Source organism: Chinchilla lanigera, unplaced genomic scaffold, assembly GCF_000276665.1.
Source record: "Chinchilla lanigera isolate Chin_1 unplaced genomic scaffold, ChiLan1.0 scaffold00123, whole genome shotgun sequence".
Lineage (NCBI taxonomy): Eukaryota > Metazoa > Chordata > Mammalia > Rodentia > Chinchillidae > Chinchilla > Chinchilla lanigera.
The window spans coordinates 2,362,863-2,379,897 of record NW_004955524.1 but is presented as its reverse complement, the minus strand read 5'-3'; the positions used below and the strand labels follow the sequence as shown (position 1 = coordinate 2,379,897).

At 63.7% G+C, this 17,035-nt stretch overlaps 1 protein-coding gene and 1 long non-coding RNA gene across 2 annotated transcripts in view; one reads left to right on the top strand and one right to left on the bottom strand.

Moving 5' to 3' along the window:
* Positions 1-1,438: 1,438 nt before the first annotated feature.
* Atp13a1 (ATPase type 13A1) lies at positions 1,439-14,293 on the bottom strand. The gene is made up of 26 exons (XM_005409647.2): positions 13,866-14,293; positions 11,735-11,824; positions 11,460-11,650; positions 9,921-9,993; positions 9,579-9,734; positions 9,434-9,503; positions 9,247-9,353; positions 8,926-9,055; positions 8,754-8,809; positions 8,198-8,324; positions 7,987-8,124; positions 7,797-7,917; positions 7,331-7,488; positions 6,897-7,072; positions 6,717-6,827; positions 6,208-6,333; positions 5,649-5,757; positions 4,614-4,813; positions 4,448-4,544; positions 3,573-3,736; positions 3,392-3,506; positions 3,118-3,314; positions 2,275-2,417; positions 2,062-2,173; positions 1,844-1,987; positions 1,439-1,755 (listed from the first exon to the last, which is right to left on the bottom strand). Exons 1-26 carry the CDS (start codon positions 14,250-14,252, stop codon positions 1,645-1,647), a joined length of 3,609 nt encoding a protein of 1,202 aa, XP_005409704.1. The 5' UTR covers positions 14,253-14,293; the 3' UTR covers positions 1,439-1,644.
* An 89-nt stretch (positions 14,294-14,382) lies between these two features.
* LOC106147174 overlaps positions 14,383-17,035 on the top strand; it is a 6,438-nt gene continuing 3,785 nt past the window's right edge. The window contains exons 1-2 of the long non-coding RNA XR_001231952.1: positions 14,383-15,178; positions 15,370-15,394. This is a non-coding gene — a long non-coding RNA (uncharacterized LOC106147174). The remainder of the gene's footprint in view (positions 15,179-15,369; positions 15,395-17,035) is intronic.

Here is a 17,035-nt window from a genome sequence, read left to right as displayed (position 1 = left end):
AGCTCCCGCCCCGGCCCGCACCTTCCCGGCCCGCGCCCTCGCCCTCGCAGGGCTCGGTCCACGCGGCCCGCTCGCCGCTCCAAGCCCACGCAGCCCAGCACCCCTCTCTGACCTTGGAGCCCGCGGCCGGGGTGCCATCCCAGCCTCCCGTTCCCTGCGACCTGGTGACCTCCGTGCCCCGAGCCCTGCTGGGTCCCCGAGCCCACGCTGACTTGACCCGGCCACAGCCTCCCTGCTGGACACCTGAAGCGCCACTGACCGCAGCCGCATCCGAAGTCCCCGGGGCGGCCCCAGGGAGCCCTAGTGACCTTCAAAGCTCGAGCTGGCTCGAGCCCCCGCCCCTAGTGGAACTGGGAAACCAAGGGCTTCCGACCGCGCTGCATCCCTGGCCAGTACTTATTCATGTATATTTCTTTGGAGAAAGGGTCTTGCTAAGTTAGTAAATCGCCCACCTGGCGTGCATTTGGGATGCTCCTGCCTCAGCCTCCAACGGTGCTGCGATTACAGGTGTGCGGCTCTGCGCCCAGCCGCAGAGCACAGGGGATGGTGCTCCGCTCAGCGGCAGGAACACAGACCCCTTGCTCTGAGACCTCCAGGGAGCATTTTGGGGTCGGGGACTCAGCGTCTACCTACTGGCGACTGCAGCTGGCGCCCCGACCCCTGGACCAGGCCCAGCGATGCAATCTGTCTCCCGGGTCATCCCCTGGGGCAGTGCCCTAAAGCAGGAGGGCGTGAGGGGCACAGCGCCCTCACCAGGCAGCCAGCCCGCCCTGCACCGCGTCAGGGCGGCAGAGTGTCCCTCCCAGCCACGGTTCCGCCTGCACTGCTCATTTCCTTCCCTTTTCCTCTCCTTCCTTTTTTTGGCCACACTGTGGATGGAACCCAGGGCTTTCATTTTGCACTCTGACAAAGGGTCTGGCTTGGTTGCTACGTTGCCCATGGCTGGCCTTGCACTTGCCATCTCCAGCCTCTGCCTCCTGGACTGCTGGGATTACAGGTGTGCGTGCACATCTGGCTACTCTGCCGTGATGGGATGCACCTGCAATCCTAGCTACTAGGAGGCTGAGGCGGGGCACTGCAGGTTTGAGGCCAGCCTGGACAACTCAGCGAGAACAGGTCTCCAAAGCAGCGCTGGGGATGTGGCACTTGCCTCGCTCAGAGCCAGGCCCAGCACCACGAACAAGATGGTGAAATGGGTGCTGTCACCACGTGAGGACCCCAAGCAGCCCGGCCCGGCGGGTGTCTGTGATGCCTGTGGCCTAGGGCGCACCGCCGGTTCACACGTCCGGCAGCAGCGACAACGCCCCGGGAGGCTGCACTCACGGCCCACCGTGTTAGGACTTGAGACACAAACTGCCGCTACACGGGCGTGAGCTGCCAGGGCTCCCGGCCTCAGAGCGGGGCCCGCTGAAGAGGGCACAGAAGGGTGGAGGCAGGCTTCTTAAAATCTCGGGTGCTGCTTTATTTAACAAAGGTGCCGGCCCGGGGCTGGTCCCACCAGCAGGGCCGTCGGGCGTGTGGCGGCCCCAGCTCAGTCTTCCACTCTGTGGGGTGTGGGGGCACCGTTCCCTCCCCGGGGCCTGGCAGGGCTTCTGCCCGGCGGGGCGGCAGCCAGGGTGAGCGGTGGGTACCAGCACCGCTGTCTCAGGAAGGCACTTTCAGCTTCGGGGCCCCCAGGAGGAACTGCAGGATACGGTCGGCCAGGAACGCCAGGCCGAAGTCCAGCAGCAGGACCTGGGCGATGACCAGCTTGAACTGCGGGGTGGGAGGCGGATGAGGTGGGGACCCGCGGCCGGGGCCAGGCCCGACGCTGGCCCGCCCCGCCCCGCCCCGGGCCACCCACCTCCACAGGGATGTCCACGAGGCCGAACTGGCTGTTGAAGTCGGGAGAGGAGCCGAGCAGCAGGCCGACGATGGCCAGGAGCGACACCGCCAGGCTCCACAGCAGCGGCTTGTTCTCGGGCAGGCTCTCCATGAAGGGCGGGCCCTGCAGGGACCCAGGGCGATGGCTGCGTGTGGCCGGGCCGCGAGGGCTCGGTCGGGCGGGGAGGGTGGCCTCACCTTGTAGTTGATGGCAAAGGTGGCCATCTGCATGGCCATGGCCATGATGTACACAGTGCTGTTGACCAGGCTGGGCTCGAACTCCTTGTAGAGGTCCACGAACTGCTCCTGCCTGCGGGGCCACGCCGGGTCAGGTCCTCTCAGGACCCAGGGGACCCCGGCACCTGTGCAGAGCCCCGTGGCGGCCACCGCCCTCCAGGGGGCCACACTCACTTCTCGGGGCTGCGGGCCTGGGCCTCCCGGTACAGGTAGACGAGGCTCAGGAAGTGCACGGCGAACTGCAGCATCACCGTGAGCACGGTGTACAGGTTGAAGATGTTGGGCAGGGGCCGCTCGCGGGACAGGGTCTTGAGGGGCTGCAGTAGCAGGGCCGGGTCAGGGCCCCTCGCTGGCCGCTCTGCCCGCCCCGAGCCTGAGGCACTGCTGCCGACTGGGAGCTGGGTGGAAGCTGCCGCCCTGCTGCCCTGCACTCCCTCTGGCGGCCGGGCTGGACTTTGCTTTCTTTTTGTTTTTTTGAGACAGGATCTCGCTATGCAGTGCAGGCTGGCCTTGAGCTCACTTTGTAGCCCAGGCTGGTCTCAAACTTGCAACAATCCTCCTGCCTCAGCCTCCTAAGTGCTGGGATTACAGGTGTGCGCCACCACACCCAGCTATTGGACTTTGCTTTCTTGATGTGGGTGGAACTCAGGGTCTCACACTGTGTTACACAGGGGCTCAGTAACTTGCCCAGGCTGGCCCTGAACTCTTGACCCTCCTGCCTTAGCCTCCTGAGCATGCATGCGGAACCAACTGGTGCAGCCGGGTCTCTGGTTGACCACGAGGCTGCCCGTGAGGCCTGCGAACGCTGCACTGTCTCCACAGCACGGCAGACCCTGAGTGCTTGGGGACTGCTTCCCACCTGTGGCCTGGCCCATCCCTGCAGGGCTGTGAGGCCACCCCACAGCCATGCTAACCCTGACGCGGCCCCCACCTGGCACCTGTGGGCGACAACTCCCACCCACAGACCACACGCGGTAGGGCCTGCGCCACCGCCCTGGCGCCCTCCGCCCCGGCCACCTTGGAGCGGGAGATGAAGAGGAAGCAGCCGGCCAGCAGCAGCCCCTGCAGCGTGGCCTGGAAGTCGCTGAACTTGACCCCCTCCAGGTAGAGCACGCTCTGGCTATAGGCCAGGATGAGGGCGTTGAGCGCCAGGATCTTGAACATCTGCAGCGTGGTCACCAGTGTGCAGCGGCCCTGCTTGATCACGTGGCAGACTGGGGAGACAGGCGGCCGTGTGAGGGCCAGGGGGCGCTGGGCCTGGGCCGGAGGGGCGCGGGGCGCGGGCACTCACTGCACTGGATGGACGAGAGCTTGGAGGTGAAGGGTGCCGCGATGCTGGCGTCGCCCAGCTTCACGATGGGCGCGCTCTCGTCCTCCAGGTCACGCAGCACCTGGCTCAGGCGGCCCTGCGGGGGGGCGGGGTCAGCGGGGCGGGGCGGCGGGGCGCCTCCCCCCTGCCCTGCCCAGCTCACCCTCTGCGAGGCCGGCTGCTCCTCGGGGGGTGGGGGCCCCGACCTCTGCCTGGTTGGCCTGGAGCTGGCCCTGCCGCTGCTGTTGCTCAGGACCGGGCTGTCCCGGGGGGGCCGCCGCCGCCGCTCCATGACGCGCTCGGGGGCGTTGGCTAGGAGCGCCACCCCTGCAGGGACGGGACGGGGTGCAGGCTCACCCTGGGGCGCAGAGCTCCCCACTCCCCAGATGCCCCCCCCACCCCCCAACAACCTCCCCAAGGGACCCATTGGCCCAAGAGCTAAGCAGGAAAACCGAGAGATAAACACAATCCGCAATAAACCAAGGAAAAACTGCAGCGCTACAGCGATCAAACCCACCCCGGTGTGCAGAGACTGACTGCAAAGCCCGACCCTAGGAGGCAGACGAGCCCTTAGACGCCTTTCGCGCACACAGCGGTCAGAGCTGGAAGAGCACGGAGACTGCGCAGGCGTTCTGTGGGGGTGGGGGCGGGGGCGGGGTGGGATGAGGCTACTGACCACCGACTTCGAGGCGCTCTATCTCTGAGTACGGCCCCAGGCCTTTTCATGTAAAATTTTGAGCCAGTCTTGCTAAACCTTCCAGGTGGGACTTGAATTTGTGATCCTCCTGCCTCAGCCTAAGTGCTGGGATGTCAGGCACGGCCACCATGCCCGGCTCCGTCGGGTCCCCTGTTGACACCAGCTCAAGGCTACAACCCATGGGCAGCTGTTTCAGCAGCTGGGTTTTGGAGCTGTCCTCCCCTCTCCGGACACGCGTGCCCTTTTGGGACTCTGCAGCCCCACGGGTCCCTTGCGTCCCCTGCACTCCTTCCTCACGGGCAGAGCTGCGCCGGGGCAGCGCTCTCCCCGGCCCTGCTCACCCACGTCGGCGTGCTTGAGGGCGCCCACGTCGTTGGTGCCGTCTCCGCACATGAGCGTCACGTAGCCCAGCTCCTTCAGGCTGGTGATGACGAACTCCTGTGGGCAGGACGGGCTGAGCGGCCGAGTTCGACCCCAGGCCCGAGCCCGCCCCGGCCCCCCACGCACCTTCTGCTTGGGGGCCACGCGGGCGAACACCTGCACGTGGGGGATGAGGAGCAGCAGCTGCTGGGGGTCGCTGGCCTGCAGGTGGGCCAGGCCGTCGCCCGTGAGGCACAGGGCGTGCTCCTGCGCCAGCGTCCTGGGGGAGCCCGGGGTCAGGGGCAGCGCGATGCTGCCGTCAATGGAGCACCACGTGCAGGGGCCACCTGGGGACGGCGCAGGCTCAGGGACGGCCACTGGTGCTGCCCTGCGCAGCGCCTGCTTCGTGACACCTCGCCCCCATGGAGCACGGCCTCGCCAGCGCCCAGGCTGCCCTGGACGCCAGGGAACCACCAGACTCGCCAGCCCCTCTGTCAGGCCCGCTCCCTTTGCTCCCGGCTCTGGTCCTGGCCGTTTAGCTGCACCGCTTTGCCCGCTGGTCCCCAGCTGTGCGGCTGCAGCTGCCACCCTGGCTGGGTCCCCGACACCTCTGCTCCACCCGGCCCCGTGAATGCTCGCCCCCTGTAGCCCAAGATTCCCGCTTCGTGTGGCACTGCTTAGCAGCCCCCTGCCAGGACCTGCACGGAGTGGACCCCTTGCCACGGGGACACCCCGTGCCCAGGGAAGGCGGGTTCACTCCTGCACCCCTTCCATCTACAGAGCAGGTGCCCGCAGCCCCACCAGCCGGCTTCCTGGCCCAGGTGTGGGGCAGACAGGCTGTTCAGGGTGGCGCGGAGTGGGTGTGGGGGGCACCGCCACGGGGCCACACAGGGCTCAGCAGAGGTGCTGCTGTTGGCTGCTGCAGGAGGGTGTGCCGGGCATCCTGCTGGGCCCGGGAGCAGTGCTGCGGGGGAGGGCGCCCAAAACCCGGGCTGGTGTGACCGCCGGTGTCCGCACAGACCAGCCGCCGACCACGAGCCGGGACCTGGTGGCGGCCAAGTCCCCACCTGAGGGGTGGGAGGTGAGTGGGACCGGACCAGGGGTGGGAGGCTGGGCCCCCGGGCAGCAGCTGTCACTGGACCACTGGCCGCCCCCCCACCGACCCCAGCCCCCGGGACTCACCTTTCTCTGCGGGGGGCTGCAGGATGAGCGTGTGGGCCTTCTCAATGAAGCGCAGCTCCTGCGCCACGTGGCAGGCGGTGAGCGGGTTGTCCCCCGTGATCATGACCACCTTGGGGCAGGGGTGGGTTTAGCAGGGCCGGTGCCAGCCCCACCAGCCCCAGCTCCTCCTGCAGGGCTGCGGAGGGACGTCCCCAGCTACCCCCGCCAGGGCGCCTGACACAAACGACGCAGGAGCCGAGCCCCGGGACGGCCCACGCTGCCCGCCTGCCCCAGCCCGGCCCTGGCTCCTCCTCTGGCAGGCAGGCTGTGAGTGTGAGTGCGACTGACAAGTGTGTGTGACTGCGGGAGTGCGTCTGAGGCGCTGGGGCGAAGGCCCTGCCCCCGGGGAGCCCGCAGGAACTGTGAGGGGTGTGCGAGGGGCCCGCAGACAGGCCACACTTCCTGCCAGGGCAGCGAGCACTTCCGCGCCGACTGCACCCAGCCGCAGCCCGCGGTCTCCTCACTCTGGAGGCCCCGCGGCTGGCGCAGCCCCTGCCGCCCCTTCCCGCCCGGCCCCTACCCGGTGGGACGCGTTCTGGATCTCCCGGATCACAGCCTTGGAGTCGGCCTTGAGCGGGCAGGACACCACGATGAAGCCCACGAACTTGAGGCTGCACTCCAGGGTCTCCCGCTTGACCTCGCGGGCCTGCGGCAGACACGGCGCCTCAGCGCGTCCCCTCCCCAGGACGACCCCGCCCCCAGGGAGCGCGTGTGCTGCACGGGGACACGGCCACCCTGCAGAGGGTGCAGCTGGCACTGTGTGCGGGAGGGAGGCAGGGACCGAGCTGAGTGGGGGCCATGTCTTGGACTCGGCCTCTGCACAGAGCTAGGGCCTGCCGTGAGTTCTAGAAGCATTGAGGGGGCGGGACCAGGTGAGCCAAGGTGGAGGCGGGGGCGGGGATCCGTGGATGAGCGGACGTAGGGCGAGGGCGGAGCGTGCCCAGGTACTTGCCAGCGGCGCGGAGCGGGCCTGGGGACCCTGAGCTGCGCCCCGTGGCTCTCCGCAAGGGCAGCGGCCTGGGGCCTTACCTGCTGGTGGGTGAGGTGCCCCAGCTCCTTGTACCCCAAGGCCAGCACGCGGGCGCCCTCCCGGGAGATCGCGGTGTGGATGTGGTGGTAGTCGGGCGGGCACTGGGCAAACTACAGGGAAGGCAGGGGGGGTCAGCGTCCGCCCCGGCCCTCCCCGCCCCCGGGCTGAGGCCGGCTCACCATGGAGTGGAGGGTTTCGGGGGCCCCCTTCACGGCCGCGATGTAGCAGAGGTCGGTGGAGCCCAGCTTCTCGTAAGAGGCCAGCACGGACATTCGCTTTAGGGCACTGGCAAAATGAAAGCGCTGGTGAATTTTCAGCCCCTGAGTTTTAATACTTCGGGGGAATACTTTCTCATCTGGAAACAAATAAGCACGAGTCCTGAGCGGCTTCGCTCCAGAGGCAGCCAGGCCCCCGCCACCGCCCGGCCTCCCCGGCTCCGCCCGGCCTCCCCAGGCCCTGCAGGAGGGGGGCATCTGCTGGGGGCGCTGGGGGACCCTGGCGCTGCGGCTTCGGCAGGGCGGGCTGAGTCCCAGCTCGGGGACGCAAAGGACGTGGCCGGCCCTGGGTCCTCGCGGTGGGCCCGCCTGCCGGGGGAGGCGGCCCAGCCCCTCACCTCTGGTCAGTGTCCAGTCCACGGCTGTGAGCATGGCCTTCTCCAGGGGGTCACCCACCAGCGTGCCGTCGTCCAGCTGCACGAGCGAGTGGCACGAGGCCAGGGCCCGGTGCGTCTCCACAGGGATGCTGGACACGGGGGTCACCTCCTTCCCATCCCTGCAAGGGCGCGGCGACGTGGGTGCGGGCGGTAGCGGTGGTGGCGCTGCCTCGCCCTGGCGGCGCTCTGGGAACCGCTGTCGGTCACCGAGCGTGGCTTGGGGAGGACTCGCGTCCCCGGGCCCCACGCCAGCCTCCCGGGGGCCCCCTGAGGCACACTCGGGGCGTGCGGCTGGCGGGGGCTGGAGGCGAGGGCCGACAGGAGGGGAGTCCCAGGGCAGGGCCCTGAGCAGTCTTCACCTGCAGGCTCAGGCTGGGCTCATCCCCTCTGCCGGGCACCTCCGAGGCCCAGGCCCCCTGCCGCTCACCTCAGCCCAGCCACGCCACGCACCACCAGGCTGTCGCTGGTCAAGGTCCCCGTCTTGTCAAAGCAGCACACCTCGACCTTGCCGGCGAAGGGGATCCGGAAGGGCTCCGTGCAGTACATATCTGGGGTGGGAGCGGGGTCAGGGTCCGGCCCCAGCGCGCGCGGCACCCAGCCCCGCCTGTCCTACTCACAGAGCTTGGCCAAGGCGATGAGGGAGGTGTTGACAGCCAGGGACAGCTCGATGGGCAGCTCGGGGGGCACAACGGAGGTGAGGATGAGGGTGCACTCCAGGAAGAGCTTGTAGCGGTTCCGGCTGGGGTCCTTGGTGCCTGCAGAGATGGGGTTGCCAGGCTGGGGCCGCAGGGACAGGGCCCTGGAGCGGGGCGGGGCCGCGGCCCTCACCCTCGATCCACACGTAGGCGGCCGCCGCAATGGCGAAGACCAGGAGGAAGAGGATGAAGATGAAGGTCTCCAGGTTGTTGGCGGTCACCCTCTTGACTCCGAAGAGGATGGTGCGCAGCAGCTTGCCCTACGGGGACAGGGGAGAGACTTTCCTGGGGACAGGGAAGTGGCCTCCCTCTCTGAGATCGCGGATACAGGGTTCTCTGTCTAGAAAAGGGCAGCGCTGCCCGAGAACGAAGCAGGCCCGCTCCCCCAGCCTCAGGACGGCTGCAACTCAGCCAGTGGAGGTGGCTGAGCTGGGAAAGGAAGGTGAGTGCTCCAGGTAGAGCCCGCACTCCGCCAAAACACTGTTTACTGGGGTCACACAGCGTCCCCTAGCTGGGCGGGAAGTCAGCTTGGTAGCCAGGCTTCCCCAGAACCTCAGGCCAGAGGGGGGCTGCACCCTGGGCTCCCGCCGGTCCTTTGGCCCGGATGCTCTGGAGGCTGAGACGGCCTCCACTCACGTGTCCACTGCCTGCCCAGAGCCCACCCGCCTGGGCCCCACCGAGGGCTGCACCTGGGAGGTGTTGAATCCGGTCCGCAGGACGTAGGCCACGCATCCGTTGTCGACCGCTGGGAAGAGAAAGAGGCGGGTCACCCGCGTCCCCTCAGCCTAGCGCCCACGCGATCAGGTGGGTGGGAAGGGGAGCGGGAAGGTGGCGCGTCCCGGGCAGCCTCGAGGCACCTACGCTTCAGTCCCGTGGTGGCCTTCTGCGGGGGGATGTGTTGCACCACCTTGGTGCCCCCGAAGATGATGTGGAGCCGTGAGTCGGCCTGCAGGTCCAGCACGCGGTCCGGGCTGAGGTCCTCGATCGGCTCCTGGGGAGGAGGACACTGGCTTGGGTTGGGGGCCTCCGTGCCTCTCGGCCTCGTTTCCTCAGCCCACCTCAGCCTGCCCACGTCTTGGGGTGCCAGTGTGGCCGAGATACCCTTGAACTCCCACCTCCAGGCCCCCAGAAGCAGGTGACCACCTGCTCCCAGCACTGACCCCGGTCCCCCGCCCCCAGCACCTTCATCTGCGGCACCGACTCCCCGGTGAGCATGGCCTCGTCCACAATGCAGCGGCCGCGGAGCAGCAGCACGTCGCAGGGCACCAGGTTCTCCTGCGGGGAGCGGCCTGCGGGGCAGGTGGTGCGGTTGGCCAGAGGCCCGGGCGGGGCTCCCACTCCCGCACAGAACGCACAGACTCGGCCTCACCGATGGACACGAGGTCCCCAGGCACAACCTCATCGCTGGTGATCGGCCTCCACTTGCGGCTCCGGTAGACCTGGGTGGCGGGGCGACATCAGCGTGGCCGCCGTGCTGCGCCCACCCCCGACCCGGGCGGTGCCCTGGCCCGCACCTGGATCATGTGCGGCTTGTTGCCCATCTTGCGGATCTCAGACATGTTCCGCATCTGCTGCTGCACCAGGGACGCCTCGAAAGCCACCAGCATGGACAGCGTGAAGACACTGTAGTACCAGTACTCGTCCAGGCACCAGAGCCCCACGCAGAACACCTGCGGGGCGGGGCGGGGCGGGGCGCGTGCCGGTCTGTCCTTGCCCTTGCCTGGCCCCAGGAGCCCCGTGCATGACACGGCCGTGCCATCCACAGGCTCAGGGTTTGGGGGTGGCAGATAGGCTTGTTCCGGCTGTGACAGCCCCGAGGAAAGGGAAAGGGACAAAGGACCAAGCTGCCGCTTTACCTGGAACACGAAGAACGGGGCTGTGGCCCTCTCCTTGAAAAGCTCGGAGAAGTCGGGCACCACCATCTCAGCCCTACGAGAGACCAGCACACGCCCTGTACCTGCAGCAGGGCTCTGACGGGTACAAGCCCCGTCCGCACGCCTGCCTGGGGACCCGCGGGCCTCCCGGGGAATCCACAGGGTGTCCCAAGCCCCGGGAGCTATCCCCACAGGGCTTCCCCCAACCGTGGCTGCCCTCAGCCCGGCAGTGCCAGGAGTGGATGACGGCGGCACGGGCCCCACTCTGAGGCCTCGGTGGCTGCAGCGGGGGACAGCAAGTGCGGGGGGGGGGGGCTGAAGTTGCACATGAGACTGGCCGGGGAGGCGGATGCAGAGCCAAGCTCGCAAGGAATGGAACCGGGGTTTTCTAAAAGGCCCTGGCGAAGAGCCCCAGAGCGCCGAGCTGGGCCCGAGGGTGTCTTCCAGGGCACTGAGTGTGCGTGGCCGCCAGCCTAAGGGATCAGCCGGTTAGGCCTGTCCTCACCGTGCCCTCGAACCGGAGGGGCCCTCCCAGACACCTTGGGCCGGGACCGCAGAGGGCACGGCACGATCCCACGTGTGGAAGCCGTGGACCATACAGCTCCTCCCACACCCTGCCAGGCGGCCGACCTCGGGCAGCGGCCCGGTGCTTCCCGAATGGCCCCGTGTGACACCCACAGCCGTGGGAGACGCTTTCAGTTTCTGAACGGCAACCGGCAACCGAGTCAGGGGCCTCGGGAGCGAGCTCCGTGGGTCTCCAGCTGGAGGAAACCGTCGTGGTGGCCACGATGGGCTCCGACGCCCGGCTTCCCGCGGCCCCGTCCCAGCCTCGGGCTCACAGAGGTGGTTTTGGTGAGGGTAAAAGGACAAGGCGTGGCGCGCAGCATCCACTATACACTCTGCCTTCCCCCGTGCTGGGGATGGAACCCAGGGCCTCACGCAGCCCGTCAGTGTCCTATTGCTGAGCCGCACCCAGCCCTTCTCAGGCTTTTGTTTTGAAACGGGGTCTTGCTAAGATTTCCCGGCTGGCCTTGAACTTGAGATTTGAGATTTTCCTGCCTGGGTCTCTGTGTGGCTAGGATCGCACCCAGTCAACATTTCCTATCACTATTTCTTTTTTTTTCTTTTCTTTTCTTTTCTTTTTTTTTTGAGACAGGGTCTCACTATGCAGCCCAGCTGGCCTCAAACTCACAGCAATCCTCTTGCCCCAGCCTCCCGAGTGCTGGGATGACAGGACAGGCGTGCGCCACCACACTATCAGGTCTCTATCACTATTTCTAAAGGGCTGTGATAGCATAACAGAGAGGGTGGAAATTTAAACAAAGAATTTAAAATGAAGAGGAGCGCGGGAGGAGACGAGGATGCAGAGCTGACTTGTGAGGCGGGCTGGGGGCCAGGCCCCGGGTAGGCAGGTGTGGGGGACACACACTCCTCCCTGGTACCCCAATCGCTGGGCACCCCTAGCTAAAGGCAGGCTCCGAGCACACACGCAGAAGGGGCTGCCGGCCACCAGGGACTCACTTGTTGCTCCCAAATTTCTTCTCGGCAGCGCGGATCTCCGAGTCCTCCTGGAAGCCCCTGTGGCTCTGGTAGAAGGAGAACGCGTTTCGCACGGGGAAGGCCACGGGGAGGAACTGCTTTTTCTCCAGGGCATCGTAGGAGTATTTGATCTTCTGGAATTCGAAGGACAGCACCTCGAGCCCGTCTTCGCCCTGTGGGGTGAGGCGTGCTCGTGGCAGTGCCCAGGAATCTCTCCCAAGCCCCCGATCCGGGGTCTCCCCGCGGGCAATCCCTACCTCGTTTCGGTGCAGGGCCACAAGCTCGGTGGAACCGTTGTTGGGGGTCGGCACCACCTTCACAAAGGTCGCCTTGCTGGGGTCGTACTCCTGCCAGACAGGCAAAGCACTGTCACTGAGCCGTCTCAGCTCATGGGCCCACGGGCCCACAGGAAACGGGGGGGGGACAACAGTTCCATAGTAAGTTTGGAACACGCCACTGGGCTCCGGTCTGGTTGGCCACTCCCCAGGCTGTCGCTGGGACGAGCGACACCACCTCCCTGTGCCTCTGGTCCGTATTATAAAGCTGGGGTCATGGAGAGCACCCGACACCCAGGGATCTGGTGACACGAACTCACACAGGAAGAGGGACGGCAGGCATCTACTGTGTCCTCAGTTTGCAAGGGCACAGCCCGCCTGCGCTTGTCCCCCTCACCCCTTCCTGCTGGTCCGCCTGGAATATGCATTCATAGAGCCGGCTTCCCTGACGCCTCTGGCCTCTGCTTAAATGCCACCTCAGGAGCCCTTCCTGGCCGTCCCATCTAAAGTTCCCTGGAGTGTCTGTTATCGCTCCGTGGCATCGGCTGCTGAGTGGCAATTTTCTCTCTTGCTAATGCCACCAAGGCAGCAGACTGCCCGCTGTCCACTGCTGTTTCCTAAGACACAGGAAGCACGCCCTCAGTTCTGAGCTGTATCCGTTCCCGCTGCTCGCTAGACCCTGGGACAACTGGAGGCAAGGAGGGGACAGGGAGCAGCACAGCGAGGACCCTAACCACCTGCCACGCCTGGGGAGATGCACGGCCAGCGAGGTAGGCGGAAAATAGCAACGAACATTGAACCACGAGCTGCAGGAAAGCCGCGGGACAAAAGCGCAAGGCACAGAAGTGGCTCTGGACCCGCAGCGGCTGCTTTTTGGATGTCACCTCAGCTTCTTGCCGCAGTGACACCAGGAGGTTAGGTGTTACGGCTCTCACTTTACAGACGCTGGAAATTGAAACTCAGAGGAGAAGCAGCGGCCTGAGATGTGCTGCAAACCCAGATCTGCCTCTCCTAGTTGGCGGAGTTCCTCCCGCTCCTCCACCCCTGGAGAGGACGTGCACCGTTACACTCTAGCTGCAGATCAGCAGCAGCTGCAAGTCTTGGAGGACCACTTCCAAGACTCCCCAACTTCCTTTCTTTTATTTGTCCTTTGCTGGGGTCTTTCCCTGTACCAACAAAGCCACAGAGCCCGGAAGTTCCAGCCTTTCCGTGGCGTAAGTCTCACCGGGGAGAGCACGAGGACTCCACGCACATTTACAGCCACAGAGGGAAGGCATCCTTTCTGTCCTTCCTGCACCCCTGCTGCTGTCCCCTGTCCCTCTTCTTGTGGCCAATCCACGCCCAGGATTAGGCCAGAGGGGCGCTGAAGGTATACCTCAACGCCTTGGGTTCCAAAACTTGGTGTCATCTGCGTCTGGCAGAGCAGCCACTACATGGGAGCTGTCGGCTCCCTTCAGCTCTGTATCACAGTCACCGCCTTCTGGGGTGGCACTCACTTACTCGGAACACCGACTGCGGGTCACACACACTGCCCGGTGTGTTGTACCCGGATCTCACCGTCACCACGCTTATCTGACACAAGGTCACCAGCTGTGAAGTCGCTTACTCACAAAGAGGCCCTGTTCAGCTTAAACACAGCGCTACCTGCAGTTCGTGCCCTTTGGTCTAGCGTGGAAAACAGCCTGGGCCCCGGACAGCAGGGCTTGGCTGTACGACCAGACTTCATAGGTGCGGGAACCCACCCCGCAGGGCAAGCCGACACTTTGCAAACCAAGGCAGGAGACACTGGCTTGGAGGACAGGCCCATCTTTAAGGAAACAACAGCCGGTAAGGAGTTAGCATTAGCACATCCTATCCCATAGGATCCGTGCTGGGCTCTAGGCTTAGTCTTTTGCAGCCATGAGCTTAGTGACCCAAATGGCCACACCAGGAAGGAGCCTGAGATAGGAAGTACAGTAACGCACGTCGCGGTCAGGACGCAGCCTGAGCCCAAAGGCAGAGGAGAGCGGGCCGCTGGGGACCGAGGCCTAGCGGACGGGAGGCTCCGGGCGGGTTAGAGACCCGCGGCGAGGCCGGATGGTGGCCGGGGTCGGGCTCGTGAGCGCGCACTTACCGGGGTGCAGGTGAGCGCGCAGTGCGCGTGCACGGACCAATGCCCCGAGAGAACGGTGAGGGCGTGCGCGAGGCAGATGGTGGCGAGAACCAGTAGCGCGGCCTCGGGGATCTGAGCCCAGCTGCTGCCCCAACCCCAGCAGCCTGCGGCCGCAGCCCCGAGCCAGGCCGGGTAGAGGAGCCCCGCGAACGGCAGCACGGTGAGGCGCCGCAGAAGCGCCAGCCGCCGGTATGGCCACACGGCGGCCACCAGCTCGTCGCCGCTCGCTATGAGGGCCGGCCCCGCGGTAAGGAGCACATGCGGCTGCGGCCCGGACCTGGGCTGCCCATCAGGCCGGGCCCCGCAAGGCCGGGCCCCGCAGGGCACCGCATTACCCACCGCCGCCATCTTTCCCACAGCCTGGCGCTCGCTTCCGGGCGGAGGCCCCGCCCCACTTCCGTATGACACTTCCGGTGAGCTCTGGACGCCGCCATGATATCCCCGGTGATGGGAAGCGCCCGGGCAACAGAGGCAGCTAAGCCCGGAAGTGGTTAGTTAGGGCGTCGCCATGACAGTCTGTGGCCGGAAAGAGCGGCACGGCGCCGCCATGACGGAGAGGGAGAGAAAGGTTTAGGGCGGCCTGCTCGTGCTGCCACGCCGGATTATGACCGGAAAAGACGGGCGCCACCATGACAACCCGAACCGGAAGAGGCGAACCCTCCTGGGTGACTGCACGAGCACCTCCCTGTCACGAAGGGCGGAGCCTGGAGTTTGGGAAAGGAGGGCCAATCGAGACGGGCCTTCAGGGGCGGGGCTTAGGGTGGAGGCGGGGCTTGTGGGAGTAGGTCGTGGGAGGGCTCTGTTATGGGGCGGGGTTTGCGAGGGCGGGCCCTGTGGGGCGGAGCACAGGGGCGGGGTCCTGCTGAGGAGGTGGGATTTGTGGGGGCAGAACGTGTGCGGCAGGCCCTTTTGTGGGGGCGGGTTTGAGAGCGCGCGTCCCACAGACGCGGGTCCTTCTGTGGGTGCAGAGCTTGAGAGGGTTGCCTTGGTCGGAGGTGCAGACCCGGTTGAAGTCTCCAGGGCAGCCAGGGCCAAGCCTCCAGAAGGTGGTTGCAGGGACCCAGGCACACCTATCTCCGCTTCTTGAAACTAAGAGCCCAGCCCAGCCCCTGTCAGTGCCCTGCAGCTGTGATCTCACCGGGCTGACAGCGGTGCCCCAGCCCTGCTGACCCACCCTGTTTGTGCTGGGGTGGGTGTGGGGAGCGACTGAAGCTGCAGATGGACCGCACATGCGGGACTAAAGCGAGGCCAGCTCTGAGAACAGAGTGCCCAAGGTGAGCCATGTGAACGAGCTAATAGGCAGAGAGGGGTCACGTGACACCAACCTGTCCAGTGTATAAACTTGCTGCCGTCGGCGGGCAGTTCTTTTCTCCAGTCTGGAGAGAGCGCCCCACCTGACCTCAGCTTTCTGCATTCTGACACTTGTCTTCATTTCTTTGTCCTCCACCGTCTGTCCCCTGGGAAGCTTGAGAGCTGCACTGGACGTGCAGGTAGGAGCAGGGTGCGAGCCAGGCCTGGGGGAATGGAGGTTGGGGGCTTGGGGACCCCTCTTGCTGGTGCCCCAGGTGTGGTCTTCCTCCCATGCCTTCCTGCACATCCCGGGAGGCCCTGAGTCAGCATATGCCCTCACAGGGGTCCAAACCAGGGGCTGCCAGTCCCAGCGTAAGCCAGCTTTTCTGCGTCTTTTTTTTTTTTTAAATTTTAATTTTTGTCAGTACATGTTTGCAGTAATGAATATTATACACATCGAGGGGTGCTGGTACTTGGACATAGCACATCTTCATTCTTTTTACATCCCCTTCATTCCCCTCCCTTTACCTTCCTTCCATTTCCTTGGTTCCCTTCCCACATGCAGATCTGTCTGTTTTCTATTTCCTTTTATTTTCATTATGTGTAGAGAAACCATGCAATATTAAAGCTTGTGTGTCTGGTTTAGTTTATAGTCTCAAGGGTACATCTGCTTTTGTACAAATGTCTCACATTTATCCTTCTTCACAGCAGAGTACTACTCCATTGCATATAAATGTCACATTTTTTTTTTTTTTGGTTTTGGTTTTTCTCCGGTACCAGGAACCGAACTCATGACCTCACACTTGCCAGGCAGGCGCTTTTGCCGCTGAGCTAAATCCCCAGCCCTTCTTTATTTGTTCATCTGTTGATGGACGTATGAGTTGCTTCCAAGATTTAGCTTTTTTTTTTTTTTGGCTTTTCTCCGGTACGAGGAACCGAACTCACGACCTTGCACTTGCCAGGCAGGTGCTTTTGCCGCTGAGCTAAGTCCCCAGCCCCCACCCCCCCTTTTTTTTTGTCTTTTTGAGACAGGGTCTCGCTATGCAGTTCAGGCTGGCCTTGAGCTCACTTTGTAGCCCAGGCTGGTCTTGAACTTGAAACAGTCCTCCTGCCTCAGCCACCCTCGTGCTGGGATTACAGGCGTGTGCCACCATGCCCGGGCAAGATTTAGCTATTGTGAATTGTGCTGATATAAACATGTGTATACATATGCTTATCATATGATTATCTCAACAGGTGAAGAAAAAGCTTTTGGCAAAATTCAGTATCCATTCATGATAAAAAATACTTAACAAAATAAGTATAGAAGGACCTTATCTCAATCTGATAAAAGCCACTTATGACAAACCTACTGCCACATCGTATTTTTTTTATTTTAAAAATGAAAGAAGTAAAATATTAACAAACAGACAACCATTTACAAAATAGGAAAAGAACAATACAGACAATACAGAGTTACAAACAAAGTGGTGGGAAATTAACAATGCTTGTTGTGTTACATATTGATATCTTCAAAGTGATTTCCCACGAAAACAGAGACATGCGATATCGATCAATCAAGGAATCATTAACTGTTTCTTTCAGCAAAGAAATAGAAGACAGTAGAACAACTATGGTAACTATCCTGTATATACATACATACAAAATTTCTCCTTCTTTCCCTTCTCTTTTCCTACATCCTAGTTGTCCTTTACCCTTGAGCATTTTCCTTTCATTTCAAAATGTCTATCCTACCTCCGACTTTATATTCACTCTTTCAGGTTTTACTTTAGTGAGACAATGCGGTGCTTGTACATGCAGGTCTGATTTATTTCACTTATGAGCATGGTCTCTAGTTGTGA

Excerpts from the sequence above, each read along its gene's own strand:
- Atp13a1 (XM_005409647.2), bottom strand. The coding sequence starts at position 14,252 with ATGGCGGCGGTGGGTAATGCGGTGCCCTGCGGGGCCCGGCCTTGCGGG. Across the intron at positions 7,073-7,330 it reads GGACTGGACACTGACCAGAG|ATGAGAAAGTATTCCCCCGA; the intron begins GTGAGGGGCTGG and ends ATTTGTTTCCAG. Across the intron at positions 6,334-6,716 it reads GGCACCTCACCCACCAGCAG|GCCCGCGAGGTCAAGCGGGA; the intron begins GTAAGGCCCCAG and ends TGTCTGCCGCAG.